Source organism: Doryrhamphus excisus, chromosome 7 (assembly GCF_030265055.1).
Source record: "Doryrhamphus excisus isolate RoL2022-K1 chromosome 7, RoL_Dexc_1.0, whole genome shotgun sequence".
NCBI classification, from domain to species: Eukaryota; Metazoa; Chordata; class Actinopteri; order Syngnathiformes; family Syngnathidae; genus Doryrhamphus; species Doryrhamphus excisus.
The window spans coordinates 14,388,362-14,412,667 of NC_080472.1; the positions used below are offsets into that span (position 1 = coordinate 14,388,362).

At 43.1% G+C, this 24,306-nt stretch overlaps 5 protein-coding genes across 13 annotated transcripts in view; 4 read left to right on the forward strand and 1 right to left on the reverse strand.

Moving 5' to 3' along the window:
- Positions 1-8,776, forward strand: part of nav3 (neuron navigator 3) — a 126,987-nt gene extending 118,211 nt beyond the window's left edge. For all 5 annotated transcript variants that reach the window (XM_058077401.1, XM_058077403.1, XM_058077404.1 and 2 more), the window contains 12 exons: positions 315-468; positions 2,367-2,553; positions 3,845-3,942; positions 4,038-4,133; positions 4,206-4,374; positions 4,448-4,683; positions 5,035-5,189; positions 5,272-5,343; positions 5,418-5,614; positions 5,747-5,865; positions 6,179-6,382; positions 6,554-8,776. In XM_058077401.1, coding sequence (XP_057933384.1) covers positions 315-468; positions 2,367-2,553; positions 3,845-3,942; positions 4,038-4,133; positions 4,206-4,374; positions 4,448-4,683; positions 5,035-5,189; positions 5,272-5,343; positions 5,418-5,614; positions 5,747-5,865; positions 6,179-6,382; positions 6,554-6,673 — 1,807 coding nt within the window. In that variant the 3' untranslated portion in view covers positions 6,674-8,776. The remainder of the gene's footprint in view (positions 1-314; positions 469-2,366; positions 2,554-3,844; positions 3,943-4,037; positions 4,134-4,205; positions 4,375-4,447; positions 4,684-5,034; positions 5,190-5,271; positions 5,344-5,417; positions 5,615-5,746; positions 5,866-6,178; positions 6,383-6,553) is intronic.
- Positions 8,777-9,719: 943 nt separating this feature from the next.
- On the forward strand, positions 9,720-14,279 carry LOC131132190 (zinc finger protein OZF-like). Of its 5 annotated transcripts, XM_058077581.1 has the most exons (8): positions 9,726-10,147; positions 10,578-11,407; positions 11,727-11,929; positions 11,990-12,082; positions 12,153-12,248; positions 12,316-12,426; positions 12,506-12,629; positions 12,767-14,278. In XM_058077581.1, exons 2-8 carry the CDS (start codon positions 11,275-11,277, stop codon positions 14,236-14,238), a joined length of 2,232 nt encoding a protein of 743 aa, XP_057933564.1. In that variant the 5' UTR covers positions 9,726-10,147; positions 10,578-11,274; the 3' UTR covers positions 14,239-14,278. The 5 variants fall into 5 exon arrangements, with proteins under 5 accessions (XP_057933566.1, XP_057933565.1, XP_057933567.1 ...); XM_058077582.1 differs by having other exon boundaries at positions 9,721-10,147; positions 11,790-12,082; positions 12,767-14,279; XM_058077584.1 differs by having other exon boundaries at positions 9,721-10,147; positions 11,790-11,929; positions 11,990-12,248.
- Positions 14,280-14,906: 627 nt separating this feature from the next.
- On the forward strand, positions 14,907-18,110 carry si:ch211-214j24.10 (uncharacterized protein LOC558894 homolog). The gene is made up of 4 exons (XM_058077887.1): positions 14,907-15,067; positions 15,757-16,527; positions 16,619-16,651; positions 17,285-18,110. The coding sequence occupies exons 1-4, from the start codon at positions 15,052-15,054 to the stop codon at positions 17,332-17,334; spliced, it is 870 nt and encodes a 289-aa protein (XP_057933870.1). The 5' UTR covers positions 14,907-15,051; the 3' UTR covers positions 17,335-18,110.
- osgep (O-sialoglycoprotein endopeptidase) lies at positions 17,649-21,619 on the reverse strand. Its single transcript, XM_058077885.1, has 12 exons — positions 21,457-21,619; positions 20,975-21,094; positions 20,782-20,901; positions 20,329-20,504; positions 20,155-20,250; positions 20,021-20,070; positions 19,875-19,953; positions 19,727-19,792; positions 19,078-19,168; positions 18,888-18,963; positions 18,568-18,666; positions 17,649-18,501 (listed from the first exon to the last, which is right to left on the reverse strand). The coding sequence occupies exons 2-12, from the start codon at positions 21,087-21,089 to the stop codon at positions 18,462-18,464; spliced, it is 1,008 nt and encodes a 335-aa protein (XP_057933868.1). The 5' UTR covers positions 21,090-21,094; positions 21,457-21,619; the 3' UTR covers positions 17,649-18,461.
- Positions 21,620-21,807: 188 nt separating this feature from the next.
- Positions 21,808-24,298, forward strand: apex1 (APEX nuclease (multifunctional DNA repair enzyme) 1). Its single transcript, XM_058077886.1, has 5 exons — positions 21,808-22,030; positions 22,636-22,767; positions 22,837-23,003; positions 23,079-23,271; positions 23,465-24,298. The coding sequence occupies exons 2-5, from the start codon at positions 22,707-22,709 to the stop codon at positions 23,977-23,979; spliced, it is 936 nt and encodes a 311-aa protein (XP_057933869.1). The 5' UTR covers positions 21,808-22,030; positions 22,636-22,706; the 3' UTR covers positions 23,980-24,298.
- Positions 24,299-24,306: the final 8 nt, after the last annotated feature.

Sequence of the window (24,306 nt, forward strand, 5' to 3'; positions counted from 1 at the left end):
CTTTGCTGTGCATCGTTATATACAAACACAACGTAGGCAATTAGAGACGGAGATGACAAGCATGCATGTGTGTTTATTGCCTTTTGGCACATTTTCTATTAAATATGGGAAGGATTCAGTCTCAAAGACCCTTTTTTGCTCCTGCCTTTGCAAGTTCCCCCCCTCCCCCCGACTCCACAATCCTCCTTAACAGTCATGGATTTCTCCACATGATACTATGTTTGTGTTGTATTTAGTGTAAGTAACCCACAAAGTGCCCTCCGTCCTCCTCCACCTCCTACCTCCACCCAACCTGTGTGTCATCCCGGCTGCAGGCTATGCGAGTGCACCGAGGCCGAGGCTGAAATCATCCTCCAGCTCAAGAACGAGCTGAGGGAGAAGGAGCTCAAGCTGACGGACATTCGCCTGGAGGCACTAAGCTCCGCCCACCACCTGGACCAGATTCGGGAGGCTATGAATCGCATGCAGGTGAGGTTTACAGGAATCATGATGGTGTAGATGAATGCTATTTAAATGGCCTGTGATGACATTGTGCAACTAACATTTCTTAGATCCTTAACTCATTCAATCCTAAACATTTTTTCAAAAGTCGTCCCTCTCAGTACTGGTCATTTTGATGATTTTGACTGATTTTTTCAGGAATACAGAATATTGTGCCATTGGGCCATATAGACATGGTGTACACCAAAAGAAAGATTAGACTCTCATGTTTCGCCTTTTCACTTGCTGGTTGCTGCATAGGCTCCTTTACAAGCAAAGATGCAGGTCGTGTGGTCATAAAATGCACTTGTGGCTGTTTTTTTTTTTTTTTGCTTAAAGCTGCACCAAACATGCTCTGGTCTATTGTGGAGTTGCATCATCATCTCATTGGTAGCGAATAAGTTAAAAACACCACAGCATTCCTAAAAATCAATGTCAGTGCTAAAATTACTAAATTTCTGCCTGTTTTTCAAAAATGGATATGCAATTACATTCAATTCAATTAACTTTTTTTTGTCTCTGCTTAATTGCATCTCTTTCCGCACACACTTGAACCGGGTCTGCAGAATGAGTCGCCCCCCATGCCACCCTCAAGAAAAATAAAGTTGAATAGTGTAGAGCATACGGTTTAGCGCATACAGAGACTATTTCGCAATGCTTCACATCAGTGCACTACACACTGTACTGAAGCCTATAGTCTCTCTTCTGATCTGGGGGATCTCATATAGCGTCTTATCGGAGACTTAACCTTCACTACAAAGTGAGCCTTGATGATCACAAAATGCTGCTTACAGCCCTTAATTCCACTCCACAGACTTAAAGAATAACAGCCGGCGGTGGCTTGGATGCTACAAAGTGACTATTAACTTTTTGAAAAGCTTATTTCCAAAGCACAACTCGTGTCTTTGAATGTTGTTTCTATTTGATTTTGGCTAATGCCGCATCATGTGCGGAACACTGCACTAATCATCTACAGTGTTTTTGTAGTCGTACTTCAATACAACGTTAAGATCACGCTGAAGCAAAAATTGTCCAAATATGGTGTATATTAAATCCACACATCTAATGTGTCTCAAGTCTCAAGAGATACCATCATAGCGTTTTGGAAGTATGTTGACCAAAATCTGGTCTTGATGCTGGAATTTAACAAAGCTGTCCTCATTGAAGTGGCAATATCATGTCCAAGTGAGAGGGGTGATATATTTTTTGGGTGGTTATGAAGGAGCAACATCATGAACTCATTCAATACCAAAGACGTAGTTTTTATAATAACCCCAACAACAGGATATGCGGTATAGAAAATAGATCGATGGTACCTAAAAGAGCTGATGATGCATTTGGCTTCAGAGCAATTTTAAGCCATAAAAACGTCCACTAGGTGGCAGAAGTGCATTTGATAAGAGCTCGGCAGAGATCATGTGGACGGAACACACATGAAAGGAAGGCGGAAGTAAGAGTGTAGCATGCAGAAGGTGACTAACTATGAACCATATAAGGAAGTCCACCCCTCTGTGACATCACAAAGGGGCAGTTTTACCCCACCTTTTGAAATGGAGCATTTTGAGCCATCCCAAACCTCTTTCACGGTTCACTTTCAAATGCGCAAACCTCATTATCTGCAACTTTGATATCATTTAATGCGAGAATACAGCGTCCTAACTACTTGTATAGGTCAGAAAAGTGGAAAAAGCATAATAGGTCTCCTTTAAAATGTCGAATTTGCATAATACCGATCCTTCACAACTCAGTCCACTCATGTTGAAAAATTCTGCGTGGAAAGAAAGTATTTTTGATTCAATTTAGTTTGATGATATTTGTGTATCCCATCCTGTCATGTATTCAGGCAACATCTGTGTTCATTTTCATCCCCCTCTCTTCATTTATAGAATGAGATCGAGACCTTAAAAGCGGAGAACGACCGCTTGAAGTCCAGCAGCAACGCCACGCCGACAGCCACGCCCGTCAAGACGGCCCGGCCACCTTCGGAGACCTCCAGCACGTCCTCTTCCTCCTCGCGTCAGTCCTTGGGCTTGTCTCTCAACAACCTCAACATCACCGACACCATCATGTCAGGTCAGTGGAGCGTCAGCGCAGATGTCCGATCGACTTTGGCAGGCTGACATTTGTTCTGGGGTGTGAGAAGAGGAAAAAGTAATTTCAGTTGACCTTTGATTAAGAAAAAAACAGGAAGAAAACAACTCATAGTGGCTCTAAGTGCTAATTTGGGAGGTACTTTACTTCTATACAGCAATAGGCTGACTTTCTCCACAAGCTTTAGCTCCTTTTTGACAAGAGCGGAAGATTTCCTTCCTCACTTATACTTGTCTTGTAATTAATGAAGACGGTGAAGCTTGCCTCTGAAGACGACCCATAGCTCTCATTATTTGATGGAGGGATGAGAGAGAGCAGTGAGGCATTTGAGGACCACTGGACCATCGCGTCGCTCTCGCCCCAGCACAGAGCTAAAAAGTAGCGATGTAGGGAATACAAAGTATCAGCTCCAAGATGGACAGGATATATATTATAGTTAAGAGTTACCCGATATAATATAGTCTAAATAGCTAAGTGAGTACACTTCACAATAAACTAGTCCAAAATGGGTAAAGAGTTACTGTGAGTTGCATCATCTAGCACAGCCTTAATCCTCCTGGGCATGGACTTCACTGTATCATGTTGGAAATCATGTTTCCATCAATTAATCGCAGTACTCATGCAGCCCCAGAGTATGGTGCTACCACCACTATGCTTGACAGCAAGCAACAACACTTATATCTCGATAATCACTTACATTGTACAGATCAGGCAAAATGATCAGACACATTTGTAGGTTCAATAAAAGGCAAATAAAATAAAGAAACCAAAAAGTGTTTTTATTTTCGAAAAGTACATATAATGCAATTTTGCTTTTCTCTATAATGCTATTGTTTTTGTTTCTTTTTCAGTTGCTACCATCTGCGTTGTCATTGTGGAAATGTTTATCAAAACAAACAAATCTGTAACTGCAACACAACGAGCGTTCCGTTTGCACTTCAATCTTGGTAGACATGATCCCGTACCAGCTCCAAACACCATCTTGTTATGGGTTACCAACTTCAGAGCTACTGGATCTGCATTGAAACCAAAATCAACTGGCCGACCTCGCACCGCCAGAACTGATTTAATTTTTAAAACACAATGAAACAGAATGGCATTATATGTACTTTAAAAATAAAAATCTTTACTTTATTTACCTTTTATTTAACCTACAAATGTCAGATCATTTTGCGTGATCCTGTACATGATTTACCAAGTTATGTTATGTTTTACCAAGTTTAATTTCTATAGCATTGCCCCGGTTGCTGAGATACTTGGGTTTTGTCTTCAGATATTCTGCTCGACGACAGCTATGAGGGCAATCTGCGTAAGGAAGGTCGGAATGTTCGGATTGTGGTTAACATCAGCAGTGGACCGAGTACAACCAAGGTTAGTGGGGTCAATGGTCTCTTCTCTCCTCCTGTATTTTAGTGTATTATAATATGTAATATTGATACACCTGGCTTCATGTGTCCAATGTGCAGGGCACACAAATGCAAGAGTACCTGATTGGCTCAATAGGTGTCAGTGGGAAAACCAAGTGGGATGTCTTGGATGGGGTGATTAGACGCCTTTTTAAGGTAACTCCATGTCAAAGTCTTGAGTAAATATTATATTTGCAATGTAAAGATGACCACTCGCTCGCCTTGCAGGAGTATGTGTTTCGGGTGGACCCGGTGACCAGTCTCGGCCTGAGCTCAGACAGCATCATCTGCTACAGGATGGGCGAAGTGGTCCGCGCTCACTCCTCCGAAGTGCCTGAACTGCTGCCCTGCGGCTACCTGGTGGGCGACAACAACGTCATCAATATTAACCTCAAAGGTACGCCAAAGAGAGAAGGTGGACATGCAACATGGCAGCAGGTGTACGGTAGATTCACCGCTCCTATTTCCAGGCGTCAAGGACAACAGCATAGACAGTCTGGTGTTTGACACGCTCATCCCCAAGCCCATCATCCAGCGGTACCTCAACCTGTTGATGGAGCATCGGCGGATCATCCTCTCAGGACCGAGCGGTACCGGCAAGTCCTTCCTGGCTGCAAAGCTGGCCGAGTTCATCATTTCCCAAATGGGCCAGGAGGTGACTGAGCACAATGTGGCCAGCTTCAACGTGGACCAGAATTCCAGCAAGGTCGGTACACCTTTGATTTCCTTATAATGTATTTCATATTTCCTTTTTTAATCACTCTAAGTAATTATAATAGCATGCTAAGGGAGTTTACATGTTTTGCTGAGGTCAATAATAATAGTAATACATTGCTCAGAAGGACTTTTCACAAAAGTAAAAGGAATTTTGAAATAAAATAATTTTTTCAGCATTCATGAACAATAATAATAAATAGTGATGTCCGATTTTGGCATTTTTTTGCACATTTTTATGGTGATATCGGGCCATCCATAATAATAAATAATAACATGAACTTGTTATATATAAAGAAGTAAAATAATAATGGAAATAAGAAATAATTCATTTCTTTTCCAGGATCTTCGTCAGTACCTGTCCAACCTGGCAGAGCGATGTAACTCTGAGGGGACAGACACAAAACTCCCCACCGTGGTCATTCTGGACAACCTCCATCACATTAGCTCACTCAGCGACATATTCAATGGCTTCCTCAACTGCAAGTATCATAAATGGTGAGCTTTAGCCCTCCATGTTAGATTTTGTGAGCACAAATGATATGGAAATACCTACTAAGGACCTTCTATTCCACTTTAGCCCCTACGTCATTGGGACCATGAACCAGGGGGTCTCCTCCTCTCCCAATCTGGAGCTCCATCACAACTTCAGGTTGGTCACCACAGTTGATCTGTGTAACCAAGTTAGCAGAATCATCTGTAAAGTGATCTGATGGTTGGTCACAGGTGGGTGCTGTGTACCAACCACACGGAACCTGTGAAAGGCTTCCTGGGTCGTTTCCAGAGGAGGAAGCTGATCGAGACGGAGATCACTAAAAACATGCGCAGCAATGACTTGATTAAGATCATCGACTGGATTCCAAAGACGTGGCAGCACCTCAACAGCTTCCTGGAGGCCCACAGCTCCTCTGATGTCACCATAGGTGAGATACTCTTTACACTGGAATGACAGAAAATAATCAAGTGTACTGTACGGTTTGATTGCTATAGCCCATACACAATCACCATACAATGGACAGATCCATGTTGACTTCCTTGGGTTGTGGTTCCTCCAGGCCCCCGTCTCTTCCTCTCCTGTCCCATGGATGTGGAAGGATCCAGAGTGTGGTTCACTGACCTATGGAACTACTCCCTCGTGCCCTACCTGCTGGAGGCTGTCAGGGAAGGACTTCAAGTAAGTGGTGGCAAACACGCCACTACTACACTGATACTGCTTCGGTTTTGCTGCTTCAACAGATGTCAGCTGATGTCTACAGCAGATTTACTCAGTTGACCCCTTCTGTCTGTTGAATGCATTAATTGGTCCTCATCTGTAAAGAGCAGACGGGCCGTGTTGACCCACAGGGCTTACAGATTGCCGTGACCCATAAATGTGCCATGCAGTCATTGGCCAGATGTGTGCATATGTACAGCTTGGAGGCCAATTAGTATGGTAGTTATTCTTATTTACACTGAAATCCACTCTTTTTTTCTACTTTGTGATGCAGCTATATGGCAAAAGGGCCACATGGGAAGATCCCTCCAAGTGGGTGAGCGACACGTACCCGTGGAACGCGGCCTACCTGCAGCAGGAAGGCCAATCGCTGCTCCAGCTGAGGCCTGAGGATGTGGGCTACGATGGTTACAGCTCATCCAAGGAGGGAGCCTCGTCCAAGCAGGTGTCCCAGAGCGACACCGAGGGTGACCCCCTGGTGAGACACAAAAACAACCCTTACCATATCATAAAGATAGAATTTACACTTCCCACCTTAAAGTGACATAATTGAACTTGTAGATATTGTGACATCATAATAACACCCTAAAATGACCAAAAACTAAAAATAAGCCCTAATGTTTTCTACTTACGCTTTGCATGTTTGCAGATGAACATGCTGCTGAGGCTGCAGGAGGCGGCCAACTATTCCAGCACGCAGAGCTGCGACAGCGACAGCACCAGTCACCATGACGACCAGCTGGACTCCTCGCTGGAGTCTGCATTATGAGATTCACGTTTGGTCCTGCACACCTTTAGTGCATATATGAGAGGTTGTATGATCCAAAGTCACAAGTGATGATATCAAGTTAAAGGGAAAAACATCAACTATCCTATTAGGGGGTTTGTTGAGAATTCCCAGATTTGGAATACAGCTTCTTATAAAAGTGCACACTTCCAGTTTTGGAGGTTAGCATCACAGAACTGGAATAGTTGTTTTTTTAAGTTCATGACAGATGTTTACAATAAGTGGGAAAGAGGAGGGCAGGTACTATTGTTTTTGTATTTCCTTGTTTACAGAGGTGCTTCTCAGACTCTCACAAAGATGCACTTATACAGACAGAGAGGTATTAATCGGTCCAAACACCCCATGTGACCAACAATGTAGCCTTCCAGAGGGCCTTTGAGCAGGGCAGTGCTCTCCATGTGATTGGCTAGCAAACATAACAGAATTGAATGAATATTTCTAGTAAGACACATGCAGGTGAGCCCCGGGGTGCTGGTGCTGGTCTTCCACCCTGATTGTCAGCCGCATTGACGTTACTGTGAAGAAAATGGAAAAGTGCCAACGTTTGCCCATTTGTGTTACTGCCACACTTGACGCTCTTAACACAATGCAGACTTAACTGGGGTTAACAAGATCAAGTTGGGTTCTGCACAATAAGCAGGCAGGCAGCGCCCCCCTGTGGCCGCCTAGTCAAGTTAACAATTGGTGCAACCGCAGCTCATCATCATTACAGTTTTCCAAGGCGCAAAACGACATGTGCATCGATTGGGAAAGTAATCTGTATTTAAAAAAAAAACACTTTAACAAAGGAACAGTGATACTGGTGCTTTCTCGTTGCCTTAAATGTGCAAAAAGGTTGCTTCCATGTAATAAGAAGAGGCTGACATGGATGATGACGATGATGCTTTGCTTCCTTGCTTTGTCAAAACCAGCCTCTTTCATTTCTTATCACTCCTAGTATAAAGTGCAAAATTAAGAGTTCATGTATATGAATTTGAAACTGACCAATATTGTAGTATATATACATACATATATATATATATATATATATATTAAAGGGGGAGGGTTTGTGTTTTTTAGCCCAGTTGAGCTGGGCTCACTTGAACTGAAAGGAGCACAACCAAACTGTTTTTTTTAGCCTGACGAGCATGCTTTGAGCTTTTTAACGGGAAAGAATCAAGAAGAGATATTTACCTTTATGTATACAAGTATTGGACGGAAGCCATTTTTTTGATTGTCCTCTCTTTGGTTGGTTTTGCACACTTGGGCAGGTTGTAAATACTTAAGTCTTGCACAGAGAATCAAAGATGCATTACTAATAACCTGCTAAATTATTGTAGAGAATTTAAAAGTGTGTGTGGGAGGGGGGAGGGGGGGTGCAAAAACTCAAACATGCTGTCCGAAACAGGTGTGTGTCTTGTGATGTCTGCCTATGCAGGAGGCACACTGTGTATACTGTAGGTAATAAGAGATTCCACTCAAATCACAAAATGACAATTGTGCACTTTTCCAGTACGCTCCCATCTTTGCCGTTTAAGTCATTGGATGCCGTTCGACTTCCTCTTTCAACATTGGAGCCTAATGAGGCTTGCTGGCTGTGGGGGCACTGAAGCTGACCTTGACTCCGTACTGTATAACAAGCGACAGGTGCTACTGGTCAGTCAACGCCCATCTGAGACATCCAACCTCAGGACAACCCTCAACTCTACAATCCTACTGTCAGCTTCATGCGTCTCCGCAGCCAAGCCTCGCCATGTGGCGTGCATCTTAAGGGGTGTTGCCATGGTTACACAAGCTGCGATTCACCAGAGTATCTGTTAGACTCCTATTCTTGGTCATTAGTTCTCAAGCTGGCTGAACTTTGACCTCAGTCGGTGTACAGCATTAGATTTGCAGTGGTTCTCAAATAAAGCCCATAGCATTTACTCTGGTTGGAGAAGGGGAAAGTTTTTTTTTTGGGTGAAACATTTGTCCTTAAATGTTTTATATTTTGTACATTTGTATGTAACATATCATGTAAATAGACAGAGACAGTGATTTAACTCATCTGGAGGATTTTGTAGTCTTTGTAAAGCCCTAATAATAAATGGTATTTGGTGTCACACAAGCAAAAATATGTTTGTCGACTTATTTATAACATTAAAACCAGAACCTTGGATACAGGTTGCATTTAACTGTGCAAGTGTTCCAAATAAAATGCACGGTTTCCTCCACTATATGGCAAAATGTTTTGCATTCATTAGCTTTAGGAGACAACAAGAAGACTGTTGTTCTTGCACATAAAGAACACATACTAAAAATAAAAATGTGCGGGGGCCACTTTGATATTTGTATTTTTTAATTTTGTAATAAGGCTCGACCAGGGCCGGACCAAAGACAGCTGGGGTTGGCTCCAGCATACCCCCGCGACCCTGGTGAGGATAAGTGGCATGGGAAATGAATGGATGTAATAAGACAGACAAAAGATGTATACTAAGACAAAGCTTTGTGTTTATTGTTAGTTATACGCTTTACATGCGAGATGAGGTGAGTTTGCACTAAATATCAGGCTGACACCAGCCTGAATTTCACTCAGTATCTATCGGATCGGCAACGAACTCAGTGGTATCGCACATCACTACTGTGTATTGTTCTTTTACTCTTCAGCCGTTTCAGGTCGCAATCGTTTGGCCTGTATTGTTTACGCCCCTGCTGGTTGTTGCCAAGTAATGTCCCCAATTGCGTTAAAGCGTCAGATGATTTATGGGTGTAACTCTAATCTCTGTGTCAATTTCATACTGGAGTTCTCGCATATAGTTTTTCTTTGTAGTGTGGTGTCTTAATTAGGCATATTGGTAACTAAAGCACGATAAGTTAAACCAAAGTTAAACTCTCTTATATAACTAAAATGAAGTTTAATTTTGAAGGGTGGCACAATGCTCTTTCCACTTCCGTTCTTGGTTTGTAACGTTCAATTGCAATCTGACAAAGTCAACGATAATGACAAAGCCGATTCGGAATATCAAACAATAATTAAAAACAATTTAGAAATATATCTGAATTAATTACTTCACTTCGTGGTTAACTCCATACACACGTCCTGACCAAATACAGGTCAATTCGTCGTTAATAAGTTACATTAGTTTCCACAATTAAAACGTTTTCCTGTATCTGTTGATACGATGGGTAGCTTTGACAGAATTTAGGGACGTGATGTCGAGATATTTTTAATTGTTCTGCTTTTTCCGAGTTCGGGGGTGCGTCCCTGTCGCTATCCGAAAAGTAACTAAAAAGTCCGCCTTTTAATACGAAAGTGAATGCAACACACCCCTGACGCCAACATGGGACCATCCGCAGTCAGGCGAGATGAAGACATTTGCAAATCAAAAGAAACACCGGTGTCTTTACCGAAGCACTCATATTGGTTTGATTTTTGGGTCTTCGTTGTCTTTGACGTCGTCTTTTTCTTGGTCATGTATTTCGTAGTACCATAAAATGGTAAGTGGAAGGAAACGTTTGTTTTCCAACTCAGAGGGCGGCTACGGAAGTTGCTAAAGTGTTTGCTAGTTTTGCTAGCCAAATGCAACTTAAGTGATATTATTTTACAATATTTCTATAATGTGCTAATAGTATTAACTACCCGCGAGTAGACTTGTGTGTCCTCTAAAATATCAGGTGCATGAGGCAATCTATGCCTTGATAAATTTTTAAAATGTCATTGTGCAAATAAGAACATCTATGCCAACAGTCGGTCGTCGGACATCTCATCAATTGTAACGTCTTTGACAGTCCAATTAATAAGGATGTCGCCATTTTCCCTCCAGTCTGTTTGACATTTTGATACATCCTGTGTAAATCATATGATTTTTTTACTGTGTTGATTTGAATTTCATTGTTTACTATTTAAAATGTCCTGGGTCTGTTCCAGGTTGGCCTTACGAGGAAGCAAGTTGGAGACTGAAGACGTGGGAGCATCCTGATGAAAATGCTCACCCTGCTTTGACTGAATTTAACACAACCTCTACATCCTGTGCGACATTTTAAATGTTAAAGCATTGGAACTGTGCATTTTACACTGTTGTTGTGACCTGAACCACAAAAGTCCTCCCAATGCAACCTCCTTGTCAGTTGTAAAGGACTAATCAATGCAAATTGTGTATTTATTCGGACTTCGAAACGTCCTGTATGGTATTTTACATGGTACAACCATGACTGTGACCAAGACAACAGATCTGCTCAGTGTTTGTGAAAGTAGGTTTGTTCTGCATCTCCATTTTGCCTTAAACCCAAACAAACACTGGGAAGAAATGGGTAATGTCAGGCCTAAGTGGGGTGATAAGACAACAGAACGCGATGAAATGTGAAGTCACTCAAGACATATTTGTGGAATTTACGCTCTGTGAAACTGCTTTTTGGGAACTGTATTTCAATTGCAGTCTTGCGTTACACACCTACAAAATAAAGCCGTTATCTCATTTTAATACTGTATTATTATTGTGTGTACAGTTAAATGTGGGATAACTAAAAACACATTTTAGATGAGTTTCGCAAACCTAACGGATAAGCGGTGAAAATTCGTGCTTTTACTTTGAATAAAGGATAAGTGTATTTCCTGTTTTGGTCACATGCGTGCTTTTACTTTGAATATTTCCTTTTTAGTGGGGGAAGTTCCGTTTTACATTCAGACTAATGTATCTGTAATATCAATCATCTCTGCTATGGCGACGACTGTGAGTGCCTGTCGATTGGAAAACACAGGTCCGTTTTAAATGTTGCTTTATTAAGTTATGTTTGTGTCTTATTAGTTTAAAAATTACACGAATCGTGATGGTAGCTAGCTAGGCTAATGCAAAAAGCTACTATGATATCAAACTAAGCAAAGATAGCCATGAGTGGATATTTTAAACACATTTCCATACATTATCAGGTCATATAATGCAGATTTATATTAGAACCTGACTGAAGTAAGTTCACAGAAACAGGCTCCAAGTCTATCAGAACTTGTAAACAATCCAATCCTTAGAGAATCAGTGCCAATTCGTATGATATTGACACCATGAATCGTGTGGTGCTACAGATATTTTCCTGCCATTGTCTTCACTGAGGCTGCTGATTCCTCCTTTCCGGCTGCTCTCTGCAGCCATGTGGCAAGTGGCTCAGCAGAGAGACGTCCTTGATTATGACAAACTGGATGAGTTTGTGACCTTGGTGACAGCAACTGTACCTGACCTCCTCAGTGCAAAGCAGCGCAGTACACTGCTTCTCCGACTGAGAGCTAAGGTGAGTCGACATGCATTCCTACAGCTTATTATTACCCACCCAGTCCTGTATCATCCACAGGTCATTCTTGAGTTGTGCCGAAAAGAGGAAACTGCAAACATGTCGTGTATTCAACCTCACTTGGCACGAATCCGGCCGCCAGGGTACAAAGGAGTGAGTCGGTTCTGTCTGGTGTGATCTACTTTGCTGCATCCATTCCAGTAGTAGCAGTAGTTTCTTCCAGAGCGGTGATGCTGAGGTAGATGCAGAGGAGGCCATTTTCCTTGAGCTCATCCAAACCCTCCTTAGAGATCCAGCAGAAAGGGAGCATTTTTATCAGGCATGCTTTTTCTTATTTTCTACTACATTCCCACTTCCTTTACGTTAACTACCATGTTCCTTCCCAGGATGTTTTCCCAACACAGTACGGTCTCAGCCATGATGCAGATATGCAGCTCCTCATGTGGGAGCTTCTTTCCAAACTGGAGAAACTCTTGCCAGTGCCCAACCTCACTCAGGTAAGACGTGACATCATAGTGATAGGTTCCTGGACATGACATGACTCTTGCTCACCACTTTGTTTACATTAACTTCCAGACTGTATCATGGCTGACATCTGGTCCCTCTGTCCTGAAGGACTATGTGCAAGTACTGTCCAACCCTGCTGACCTGAAGTCTCTCCTGCAGCACCTTAAGTGCTTGGAGCACCTCAGCTCGACAGGTAAGCCTTCAGCAGTCATCATTTCAACCCCACAGCTAAAGAAAGCAAATCTACAAGGATATTGTAGTTCTAACATGTTTAGTATTGGCCTGGCATTTCTTTTGAAACTTCCCTGTCCACTTGTTCATCACTTGTAGGTGGTGCCGCTGTGGAGATGTCCTCTCAGGTGTTTGCTTGCTCCCACTGTCCATTCTTCCACATGCAAGAGTCGTACCTACAGGAGCACATTCAGCTCAACCACCCGGAGCATTGCAGCAAACTCCAAGAGCTTAAAGATGCTTCAGTGGAACAGCAGCAGAATAAGATCCACTGCCCGAAATTCCCCAAACCGTTCCCCAATCACGACAGGCCAAACCCTCACACGTGTAAAGATTGTGGCAAGACGTTCACGCGGGCCTCAGATGTGACACGTCACATGCGGACACACACAGGAGAGCGGCCATACACCTGCACGGAATGTAAAAGAGGCTTTCGGAACTCCTGGGATTTGAGCAGGCATAAGCGTGTTCACACTGGAGAGCGACCCTTCCTCTGCTCCCAGTGCGGGAAAGCTTTCACTCAGATGGGATTGCTCAAACTGCACTTTGAGCGGAGCCCCTGCGGGCAGACTTCCGATGACATGGTGGCGGCAGAAGGCGCGTCGTCTGAGCTGAGCGTGGCTGCGAAGTACAAATGTCAAAAATGCGACAAGTGCTTCAGCAGCGTCCTGCAGCGACTTAAACACAGACAAAAGCACGTGTTGAAGCACCAGTACAAATGCTCCCTGTGCAAGAAGATCTACAGCAGAGCATCAGACCTGAAGAGACACCAGATGAAACACACAGGCGAGCGGCCGTTTGCTTGCGAATGTGCCAAAAGATTCACGCACGTGTGGCTCCTGAACAAGCACAGGCACGTCCACACTGGAGAGCGTCCATACTCGTGCACAGAGTGCGGGAAGACCTTCATGCAACTCCAGATCTTAAACAGACATCTGCTGACTCACACCGACCAGAGGCCTTTCCGCTGCTCCTCCTGCGAGAAGACCTTCACCCAAATGGCTAGTCTGACACGCCACGAGAGAACACACACTGGCGAGAGACCATACGTGTGCAATACATGTGATAAGACTTTCCTCACACACGGGGAGCTGGTTAGACATCAACACAGCCACAGCAGCTTGCGGCCCTTCACTTGCCCGCAGTGCCCCAAAAGCTTCAAGACCAAGCGGGCGCAGACCGAACACGTCAACGTGCACACGGGACAGCGTCCGTTTGTGTGCGCTCACTGCGATAAGAGATTCGCCAAGTCAACATCGCTAATCCGGCATAACCTGACTCACACTGGCGAACGGCCGTACCAGTGTACTCAATGCGGGAAGACCTTCTTGACCTCAGGCGAGCTTCTTCTCCACAAGCGGATCCACACGGGAGAAAAGCCGTATCCATGCTCCCAGTGTGAGCGCAGGTTCAGGTGCTCCTCCGACTTACGCATGCACATACGGACACACACCGGCGAGAAGCCTCATAGCTGCATGGTATGCAAAAAGGGCTTTTCTTCATCAACAAGGCTGAAGAGACACTCACGGACACACACGGAGAGGGAAGTACCTGTTCAGTTAGCTGTCTGAAGTTAATAAACATCTGATCAAGACTCTTCTTTGTGTTGTAATGTATAGACAGGGTTGCATATTTCACTTTCAAAACACAATACAATAGCCATAGGCTACCTCCAAGATAGTTTTGACAAAACCTACAGTATGTCACTAACTCAGCTATGTCAGCTAACTCAATGACGATGAAATAATAATCAAGTTATTTTTAACACTGATTTCTGGAATAACTTTAAAATGTCAGAAAAAAATAAATATATTTTTATTAAAACAGGCAGGAAGAAAGTTCACCTTGGTTTGTTCCATAGAACAGTGGTATGAACGGAGGGAGCCCTTTTGTCGTACTGTCTTTGTCTCGGTGGGTGGAGGCAGAGCCAGTAGCATTCACAGAGAGTGCAGAAGCGTGTAAGGTAGTAGAAATTAAATTAATAGATTGAAATATTAATATATAATATAGTTTAACATTGTACTTCTCTGTAAAAAAATTAGGCTAATTAATTTTTTTACATTATGTATATAATGTCTGTTTGATATCTTCAACAAATCCAATAACACTATGTGCCTCAGTATTGACCGTAATATTAGTAATATACTGAAGAAAAGTCGAATCTGACTTATGATCACGTGGTAGACGGTACGTTTCCGTTGATCTGCTGCCAAGTTTCCCGCCGGACGGTTTATTTGCCGGGCTACTTCCTGTTCCACCCACATTGCGGTGTCGTTTCCTGGTGGTGGAAGCAGGACTCAATCCAGCCAGCCGACGTTATCCAAACGCTGTAAACAAAAGTTAACTTAACGGTGCGGACTCAACGACACTTTCAGCGAAAAGACATGCATATCAAGACAGGTACGTTTATTCAATCCCTCGATGTATTGAGCAGAATTGACGAACTTGAGAAGTTATTTCTGTCTTCGCCGACGTTGCTAATACTGCTAGCCGAAGGAGCCTGCTGCCCGCTTTGCTCTGAATGGGCAGTTACGAAACTTTGGCTAGCATGCTAACACGTCGATACAAGCTAAGAATCTCCGTAAATATTAGCCAATCCGGTGTTGACAGTTGTTGATTTCAACACTGTGTTAAAAATACACGTGTAGTCGATGTAATGATGGGCGACTTATTTATAACGTCGAACATTTCTTCATATCATGACGCTGCTAATAAAAGTTTGCTAACATGGTCTCCTAGCTTTTAGCAACGCACAACAAAACCCAATTGAGCGCCCGAAATTGCTACTTGGTGGTTATTTACGGTGTAGTTTCTCGAATTTTCTTTTCTTGTATGTGTAATGTGCCGTGGGACTGTGTAGTTAGATCTCTTTTACTCGGTGTCGGTGCAATGTGGCGCTTGGGGGGGGCTAACCGGGCTAGCGATGTATATGAAATCTTTGATCTCAAGCGATATATATGAAATCTCTTTGATCTCACAATAGGATCTCAACTGTCTACTTTCTGAGGGGAATGCAAGCACATTCCAGGCGGTGCTTGTTTCCATGTGAGTTGTAAATGACTGATGTTTCTTGTTTTACCGTCTTCCAGGTACATGGGAAGCTAGCAACACTGTGTGTGACTCCGATTCCCTGTGTGACCCAGCAGTTCTTGTTTCAACCACCAACTCGGAGCCGCACATTCGAAACAGACGTCTGTCTCCCGGCTCTGGTAACTGCGGTGGCGGCGGGGGTGGAGGCTGCATCTCTGGAGGGGAGCAACAGTCCCGGCAGCTTTCACCTGAAGCGGACCTGATCGGACCGGGCCACACAAACACCTCCAGTTTCCGTCGGGAAAAGGAACGCAAGGGCCAGCAGCACAAAGGTCGAAGTCTTCGCAGGGAAAGCCAGAAGGGCCTCAGCGGGCCTCCGAAGGCGAACCAGAAAGAGAGGTGGGTGGGGGACAGTCTGTCACTGCTCAAGCCCCCGCCTGCCTTCCCGGTGCAGGACAGTCCCGCCAAACTGCAGCCAGCTGTCAGCTACGCCTCCAAAGTGAAGGCAAAAACGCCAAGCGGCATTCTGGAGGAGGACCGTCCCGCCATCGGTGTTCTGCTACAGAACCAATGGGGTCTCAGTTTCATCAGCGAGACGAGACCCGTGTCAGAGGCCTCCAACCATCCTGCCACCGACTGCCCCCCACATCAACCCACAGACACTCAAGCGCCAATAGACCCACCTGTTACGGGGCAGCCCCCCGAAGAAACTCGCAGTCCTTTCGCTACCTCCACCACCCCACCTTCACAACCTGACATAGATGTGAACAACGGGGAGCTGCTGCTTAGTTGTCGCCACCTCATGGAGGCTTTAAACTTTCACAATAGAGGTCAGTTTATTTTATAATCAAGTCTTTTTCACATTTATATTGACAAGAAAAGCAATATTGTAACAATTTGAACTGCTGTTTCTCTCTGCAGAATGGAATGCAATCTGCAACAAACAGAAAAAAGGTAAGGTAAAAATGTTACGATGTCAAATGGGTCAGTGATGTTTAACATCTGCAGTCTTTACTTTTAGACTATTTATATAAACCAGCCCGGCCAACACACATTCATAAAAGGCTTATAAACTATTTTTGTTTAACCCAGCATTTGTCCAATATTACATTTGTATGGTTGAGTATATTGTGCTTATTCCTACACTTCGAGAATTACCTGAAAGTCACGGTCAAACTATAAAAGTACCCCCTGAGACATTTTTACTAAAATGATGAGACTGGCAGGTGTTGGTTATTTGCAAAAATGTAGCTGAAGATTTCACTACATACTTGCATGAGCAAATTGAAGAACATCTTGATATGGTATGGTTTAATTTTATTTGAACATGCATCACATAATCAATTCAGTTCCACATGTCCAAAAGGAGTAGGAAGAAGCAAAGCTGATTGAATCCTACCCCTCCATCTGGTACTTTTACAGTCTGTAATTGTTACATTTGTTCACTTCCTGCCTTCCTGATATTATTTTCCCTATTTTTAAACACATACAGAAGTATAAGGTGATGTAACCATATAATGACATTTGTTCATCAAAAATATGTAGCCAACAACTTACAAAGCGCAATAATTTTTGTTCCTTTTTTAGATCCAAAAAGGGTTGTGTGGTACAAGGACTTCCAGGAGCACCCAGCATAGCGGCGTGAGGAAATCCAAAGCGTATATAACCCCCGCCCACACAGACACACACATCTTCATGCACATTAAGACAAATAACTACGGACAATTCTTTGAGTCCCCTTTCACACACTGCACTCAGGATGATGTCTTCATGCAAAGCCACACTGAGACACTTTGGACTAACTCCTTCGAGATCTTACAGCTTTTTTTTTTAATCGCCTTATATTAACAAGTCTGCCTTAAGTAATCAGACCATTGTTCCATCACCTAATAAATTTTAGCTTGTATGTGTAGAGCGGGGTTTTTTTTAATATATAAATCTTTGAGCTGTACATGATTTTGTCACCCCCCCTTTTTTTTTTTTTTTTAAACTGTCCCGTGTAAAGCGAGTGGTCAATCAAGCACTTTCTTAAAAGATATCTGTTATGACCAATCCCTGTGTGAGAGTCACTTTTCACCCCCTCCTAACTCCATTCAAGGTGTCTACCTGCTAGTTCTACTGTTAATGTCTTTGGTTTACAGAGGGGTGTGTTCAAAAGCACAGTAGAATTCACCCTTTAATTCTGTCAGATCTTAATGCTGTTTTCCCCCCGTTTTTCCTTTTTTATTTGGTTTCTAATCAGGTGAATGTTGCTCATAAATCCATAAGGGAGCTCAGTGTTCAATATTTTTTGTTTTTTTTGGGGGGGGGAAGAAAAAAATTTAATTACACTGGAGGAGGAATGTAAGTGAACAGTATTGCTTAATAAAATGAATAAACATGACATGATTTGTTTATTGGGAATTGAACTTTACCCTGCTGTAGACTGGATTATCTTCTGTGTAACATTTGGCAACAGGTGTCTTAAGAACAAAACGTTAAATGACGCCACATAGCTGTAGAGTAGTGTCCCATTGTTGGTGGTTAAACAGGTTTTCTTGGCAGGCCTTGAGTGTGAAAGGGGGTGAGTGGTCCATTTAAGGAAAGTTGAGCTCATCAACTCCCCCACCCTTCACACACTAAAGGTGTGTCTTTCAGCTATACAATTTGTCAGATGCACAGTATCACCCTTCTGATGCTGCACTTGAGGCAGGTACCCAGGAGTCAAATGGAGTCCACATTTGTTCCAAAGATGCTTATGTGGCAGAGCAGAAGTTTCCACTTATTAGTCTCTCCACGTCACCTCCACTTCATCTGTTCTGTACCTGTAACAGGACCATTGGATGTAGAAAGGAGAGAAAAAAACTTACATCTAATCAAGATCTTAATACCTTTGTGTGATCCACGAGTCCTCCAACTCAGTCACTTGGCCAGATCGAAACATTTCCCAGCCGGCTTGAGCAATCATTGCACCATTGTCAATGCAGAATCTACGGTACAAAGTGACCTTTATTTTGTTTAATGTACGCAGTAGTGGGGTCAAATTATTTCAATATAATGACAGACAATGCATTTTCTACTAATTCTGAAAACTGAAAATATGGTACAAGTGAGGAATACCCTGAACTTGCTATTTTATTATTTCTCCCTGCAGTTGCAAAGTTTCATTTTACTGGTACATAAAATTTCATAGTTCTATGTACGCATTTACCTTTCATCTGTGGCAAAAAGTTTGGCACCTCTTTCTGAGCACATCACTCCCATCATCTCTTGCAAACGTACGTTACCTGTGAAGGCATTGTCATTTTTCTAAGCTTAGACTTAACTAGACACAACCTATTTTGTCTTGAGCCTGTGTAATGTAAAGATGAGCAAAAAAAATAGGCTACAGATGTACTTACAGCCAACACCGCCAACAATGAGGACTTCCTGGGAGCCGCAGTGCGCCATGGCCCTCTCTGTAATTTCCACCAGCATGGAGAACACAGTCTCCTGTAGGAGGGGAACATGATGACCCTGTCTTAATACTTTTTCATCCAACTTGAAACAAACTGAAGTGAATGAGTCTGGTCCATCAGTATTATAATAGACCATTAAATTGGGTAATCTGTGTGAATATACTATTCTTATTAACCATCTCTGGAATTATTACTGGCGGGAATTATGGTATTTGTGCTCCATTTGAGCTTGTCATGTGAAATAATTCGGACACCCTATGCTGTAACTCTTATACTGCTGAACCTCTGCACGCTAAACAGTGAACAGTCACCCCTGCTACTTGACTCTATATTTTTTCAGACAAATACACCACAGGGTGGCGCTGTTATTAAAACCCAAAGTTGACTGCATTCATTATTTTCGCCATTAGCTGTAAACATAAACTCAAACATAACCCCCCACGTAGAGCTGGGGTCAATTTTACTCACGTTCATGTTTAAATACTTTATTTCTAAGCTTTACTTGTGTTTATTGTTATTTCCTAAGAGTCGTGTACAAATTTGACACACCTGATGGTAATTAATAATAGCCACATAGTGATGTGATTCTAACCTGCAAGGAGAAACACAAGTCCGCTGCTGTACACTGACCAGAGCCAAGCATCTTATGAGCAGCATCCTATGGAAAAAAAAAACATAAAACATTTCACCCATAACCTGACTTTAAATTTAAGACACAGTATATTATTGCAACCACTCACCTCAATGTAAGACAGAATCCCAGAAAATGACACATCCATTCCTTTTACTGTATATGGAAGCTCCACATACTGACTCCCTCTGTTTACAATCCACTGCAAAGTTAATCAGAGCCAAAAACATTTTTTAAAATATTGCCACTACTTACTTCTTGGCCATCTGTTCTATGTTATAGCCAGGACTGGGGTCGTTTGAAATCTGCAGAGGTCAACAGTTGTTGTATTTGTGATAGAGTCAAATGTAAATGCATGTACTGTACTCCTGGTAGGACAGCACACCAACCTTAATAACTCTGGCAAACCTGTCCAAACAGTTGCCAACTGCGATGTCTATAGTCTCCCCGAATATCCTGTAGCGGCGTTCAGAGTATGCAATGACCTTAAACAATACGGAAAATACTCATTTCCGTGTAGATTTCAAATACGGTTGTTTACTCAGAGTTTTCCTACCACTAACCTGTGTGTTCCCACCGCTTACATACAGCACGGTGGGGTTACTGGCTTTAGTGATAAGCCGGCCCATCTCGATGTGCCCAATACAGTGATTGACACCTAGGAGGGGCTTCCCCCACAATTGGGCGACTGTGCGGGCCACCAACGCTACTGTCACCAAGGGGGCCCCCATGCCAGGACCTGAGAGGGACATAGATCAATAAAACACCAATGTAAGTCCTTGCACTTGCAATTCTAATGTCAACATGCTGAGTCACAGCAAATATACTTGCCATATTCTCCACCATGTTTGAGCTTGGCGGCAGACATGTTTGCATAAAGTTTGTGGCTATTTGTACATTTCAAAACTGTATGCCAAGTCATTCAGTCATTGTTTGTATTTTTAAATTCTAACAGTTATGGCTGCAGCAGCAGACTTCACCATCATCATATTCCCAAAGCATGAACAAATGTTTACCTTTTGTGTACGCCACACAGTCTATGTCTGAAGGTTTCAGTTCAGCTTGCTCCAAAGCCTCCTTCAAGACAGTCAGTATAACAGAGCGATGATGTCTGGCTGTGTCACTTGGTAAGAAGCCTAATCAGGTGAGAAAACATAATGTGATCAAGACTAAACAGTACATGGATGGTTGAGTGACAGTTTAGCTTGCCTTGACCAGGAGGGGTAATGTACGTCCGCCGAGGGTTGGAAAGTACTTTGCCATCCCTGATGATGCCAATGCCAATCTTATTGGCACTGCCCTCGAACCCAATTACTACAGTCATTGCAGCTACAAAACAATTCAGAGAACATTGAAATAAGCATGGTCGTCTGTTTACTCTCAAAAGCGTGCAATTTAAAAGATATGAACGACAAATACAAGTCAAAATCGTGGAATTTTAGGAACAAAGGTGGCACTCTGAACACATCATGTTTGACTTGTTGCTGGTATAGCAAATAAATACATTATGTTACAAAAGAACAACATTCTATCTTCCAGGCTTGAGAAAAACAAAACATTAGCAACAGCTAGCTATATGGATACTTTGCTAGCAAGACCCATTTTTTTTTTATTTATCAACCAGCTAAAATTCTATGTCACTAGAGGAAAAATTATCGACTTCTTTGTGTTACGTTCATTTAAAAACTCACATTACTCCGTGCTTCTGTTAAAAAAAATTCACTTTCTCGGATAGCGTCAACTCCTCCATGTGAAGTCTCGAGGACCCAAACAAGGCAGACCGATTTACTGCCCAAATCAGTTCACTCAAAAGTTCAACAAATATTCACACAAACAGTCACTCGATAAGTACTGGTAACGACTTATTTGTTTTTATGAATACTGGGTGTGCGTTTGGTTTGTGAGTGTTTTACCTAAGCAGATAACCTTTATGTAATTTAGATTAGGCATTGACTCGGACGTCAAAATTAGTATGTGATCAAATTATAGGTGCTTGCGGGCACCGGTGTCACTAAGTACATATTTATGCATGAGCTGTAAATGATGACTATATGTGTTTGAAGCATATCATTTATTGCACAGTTTGGTCGGTTTTACATTTTAAAAGGTAGTTTGGGTTTAGACGCATGCACGTAATAACAACTAGCTAGCCGGCTAATGCACGATCTGCTTCCGCTTATACAGAGTGCTTTGCATGAGTTTTGGGAGGAGTGGCTTATTCGAGAGCAGCGCGTGTCTGGGCTTTGCATCCTGGTAAACGTACAAGTAAGGATATTTGCATGAGTTTATGAAAATTTCGAGTTTCGGCCTCAAATTGCACCATTTGCACTTAAGTAGCAGCTAGCTGGCAAATTAAGCTCTATAAACCGAAAGGGTCCACACTCATTCATTGTAGGAGGCCTCAGTCTTTGTTCAAATGGAATGCTAGCGGTAGCATAGCGTGTTACCCAAAGTTGCGGTCAGTGTGTTGCGTTGGCTTATTGTTGGGCGATTCTTCACTGGCTGTGTTGTTTGTGTGCGTCCACATAGAACGATTGGCTTCCTGGGAAATGTACTTAACATCACCAGCACGCAGTTTAGCCTTGCTGACAAGCGGACTATATGTGCATTTATACACCACTGCATGAAGTCACATTTCTAAACCTTGTATGTTTTACAAATATAAGCCACGTAGATTTAACGGAAACACCAATCAAAACTCACAGTACATTAGTAGTACATTAAAGTATATAATACACCCTTTGAGGCTGTGGGGAGAATAACAAAGCTAAAGTAAACATGTGCAAGTTTCACAGTCTTGGTGGCTATTGTGTAGACTAGTGTGAAAACTTGATTTCTGATTCACCCCATCTCCCTCCCCCCTTTTTCAGCGGCTCTTGTGCTGTTGTGTGTGCGTGTGGTGGGTTTACGGAGTGTGTTTTCAGTCAGAGCAAGGTCAAGCATGAAAAGAGGCAAGAAGGCAGCGGAGGCAACTGCAGAAGGAGACAATGACGCCGCCTCTGGTAATGAAGGATGCACACTCTGAATGTATGCAACATTTTCTAACGTGCTTGCTGCTTTTGTATTTATAGAAACGACTACAAAGAAAGCAAAGAAGACTAAGGAACCGGAAGCCCCTATCTTGTACGAAGACCCTCCTGACAAAATGACCAGCAAAGATGGACGCGCTGCCAACATGAAGATCACCTCCTGGAATGTTGATGGACTGAGGGCCTGGGTGAAGAAGAATGGCCTGGATGTGAGTTGGTTCTGCAGATCTGCAACATGAAGCTTGCTTTCACTTGTTGACACTTGGGCTTCTTCCCTCTTTCAGTGGGTGCGTGAGGAGAATCCAGACATTGTGTGCCTGCAGGAGACCAAGTGTTCAGAGAAAGACCTGCCAGCTGCTATCACCTCCATGCCGGAGTACCCGCACAAGTACTGGTGTACATCAAATGAAAAGGAGGGATACAGTGGTGTGGCCATGCTCTGCAAAACTGAGCCTGTTAAAGTGACATACGGCATTGGTGAGTGATATTCTATGCCTTTTTAATATTATATATCATTCAGAACTATGTGTGGTTCATGGATGAGAACTTAGTTTGCTGCAAAAGAAGTGAGTAATTAAAGGGGACAAGGAAAAGTAAACATTGCAATACCCTACTACTCTCTTAGAAATGATTGCACATGTGGAACACACGTTATGCTTCTGTCACTCAGGCAATGAGGAGCATGACAAGGAGGGCCGTGTCATCACTGCAGAGTTCCCCACCTTCTACCTGGTGACCGCCTACGTGCCCAATGCCAGCAAAGGCCTGGTGCGCTTAGATTACCGCAAAACCTGGGATGTGGATTTCCGCGCGTACCTCAGCGAGTTGGACATACAGAAGCCCCTCGTGTTGTGCGGCGACCTCAACGTCGCCCACCAGGAGATCGACCTGAAGAACCCCAAGGGAAACAAGAAAAATGCCGGTTTCACCCCAGAGGAGCGTGAAGGCTTCAGCCAACTGCTGGAGGCCGGTTTTGTTGACAGCTTCCGCGAGCTCTACCCCGAACAGGCCAACGCATACACCTTCTGGACCTACATGATGAATTCCAGGGCAAAGAACGTGGGCTGGCGGCTCGATTACTTTGTGCTGTCCTCCTCTCTGGTGCCAGCGTTGTGCGACAGCAAGATCCGCAACAAAGCCATGGGGAGTGACCACTGCCCCATTACGCTGCACATAGCTGTGTAACCTCATCTCGCAGCACAATCGCCAGTTTAGTTGCTTAGATTAGCGCCAAACAATAAAAAATGCCCTTTTTCTGAAATGTATGTCAAACCCAAGCTATTACATTTTTCTTTGGTTGTCCTGCAACACTAAATAACGTTTCAAGTCTAAGCTTGGATTAAGACCAATTGTTGACCTTTCTCAGTGTTATACTGTAGCCCGTCTGTGCTGCTGCTGACCTTTATAAATGCTCAATGCCACAAAATTTAACACGATTTTGTGTTGTAATCTTGGATCAAACCGCAATAAAGTCTGATTTGTAGAACCAACTTAGTTATTGTGTGACCATAA

Coding starts and splice junctions, on each gene's coding strand:
- apex1 (XM_058077886.1), top strand. CDS start 22,707: ATGAAAAGAGGCAAGAAGGCAGCGGAGGCAACTGCAGAAGGAGACAAT. Junction 22,768..22,836: donor AGACAATGACGCCGCCTCTG/GTAATGAAGGAT, acceptor TTGTATTTATAG/AAACGACTACAAAGAAAGCA. Junction 23,004..23,078: donor TGAAGAAGAATGGCCTGGAT/GTGAGTTGGTTC, acceptor TCCCTCTTTCAG/TGGGTGCGTGAGGAGAATCC.
- si:ch211-214j24.10 (XM_058077887.1), top strand. Junction 16,528..16,618: donor TTTAAACTTTCACAATAGAG/GTCAGTTTATTT, acceptor TTCTCTCTGCAG/AATGGAATGCAATCTGCAAC. Junction 16,652..17,284: donor CTGCAACAAACAGAAAAAAG/GTAAGGTAAAAA, acceptor TTCCTTTTTTAG/ATCCAAAAAGGGTTGTGTGG.
- LOC131132190 (XM_058077580.1), top strand. CDS start 11,275: ATGCGTGCTTTTACTTTGAATATTTCCTTTTTAGTGGGGGAAGTTCCG. Junction 12,249..12,315: donor AAAGGGAGCATTTTTATCAG/GCATGCTTTTTC, acceptor GTTCCTTCCCAG/GATGTTTTCCCAACACAGTA. Junction 12,427..12,505: donor CAGTGCCCAACCTCACTCAG/GTAAGACGTGAC, acceptor ATTAACTTCCAG/ACTGTATCATGGCTGACATC.
- osgep (XM_058077885.1), bottom strand. CDS start 21,089: ATGACTGTAGTAATTGGGTTCGAGGGCAGTGCCAATAAGATTGGCATT. Junction 20,505..20,781: donor CTGTGTGGCGTACACAAAAG/GTAAACATTTGT, acceptor TGTCCCTCTCAG/GTCCTGGCATGGGGGCCCCC. Junction 18,667..18,887: donor CTTTTTGCCACAGATGAAAG/GTAAATGCGTAC, acceptor TTTGTACCGTAG/ATTCTGCATTGACAATGGTG.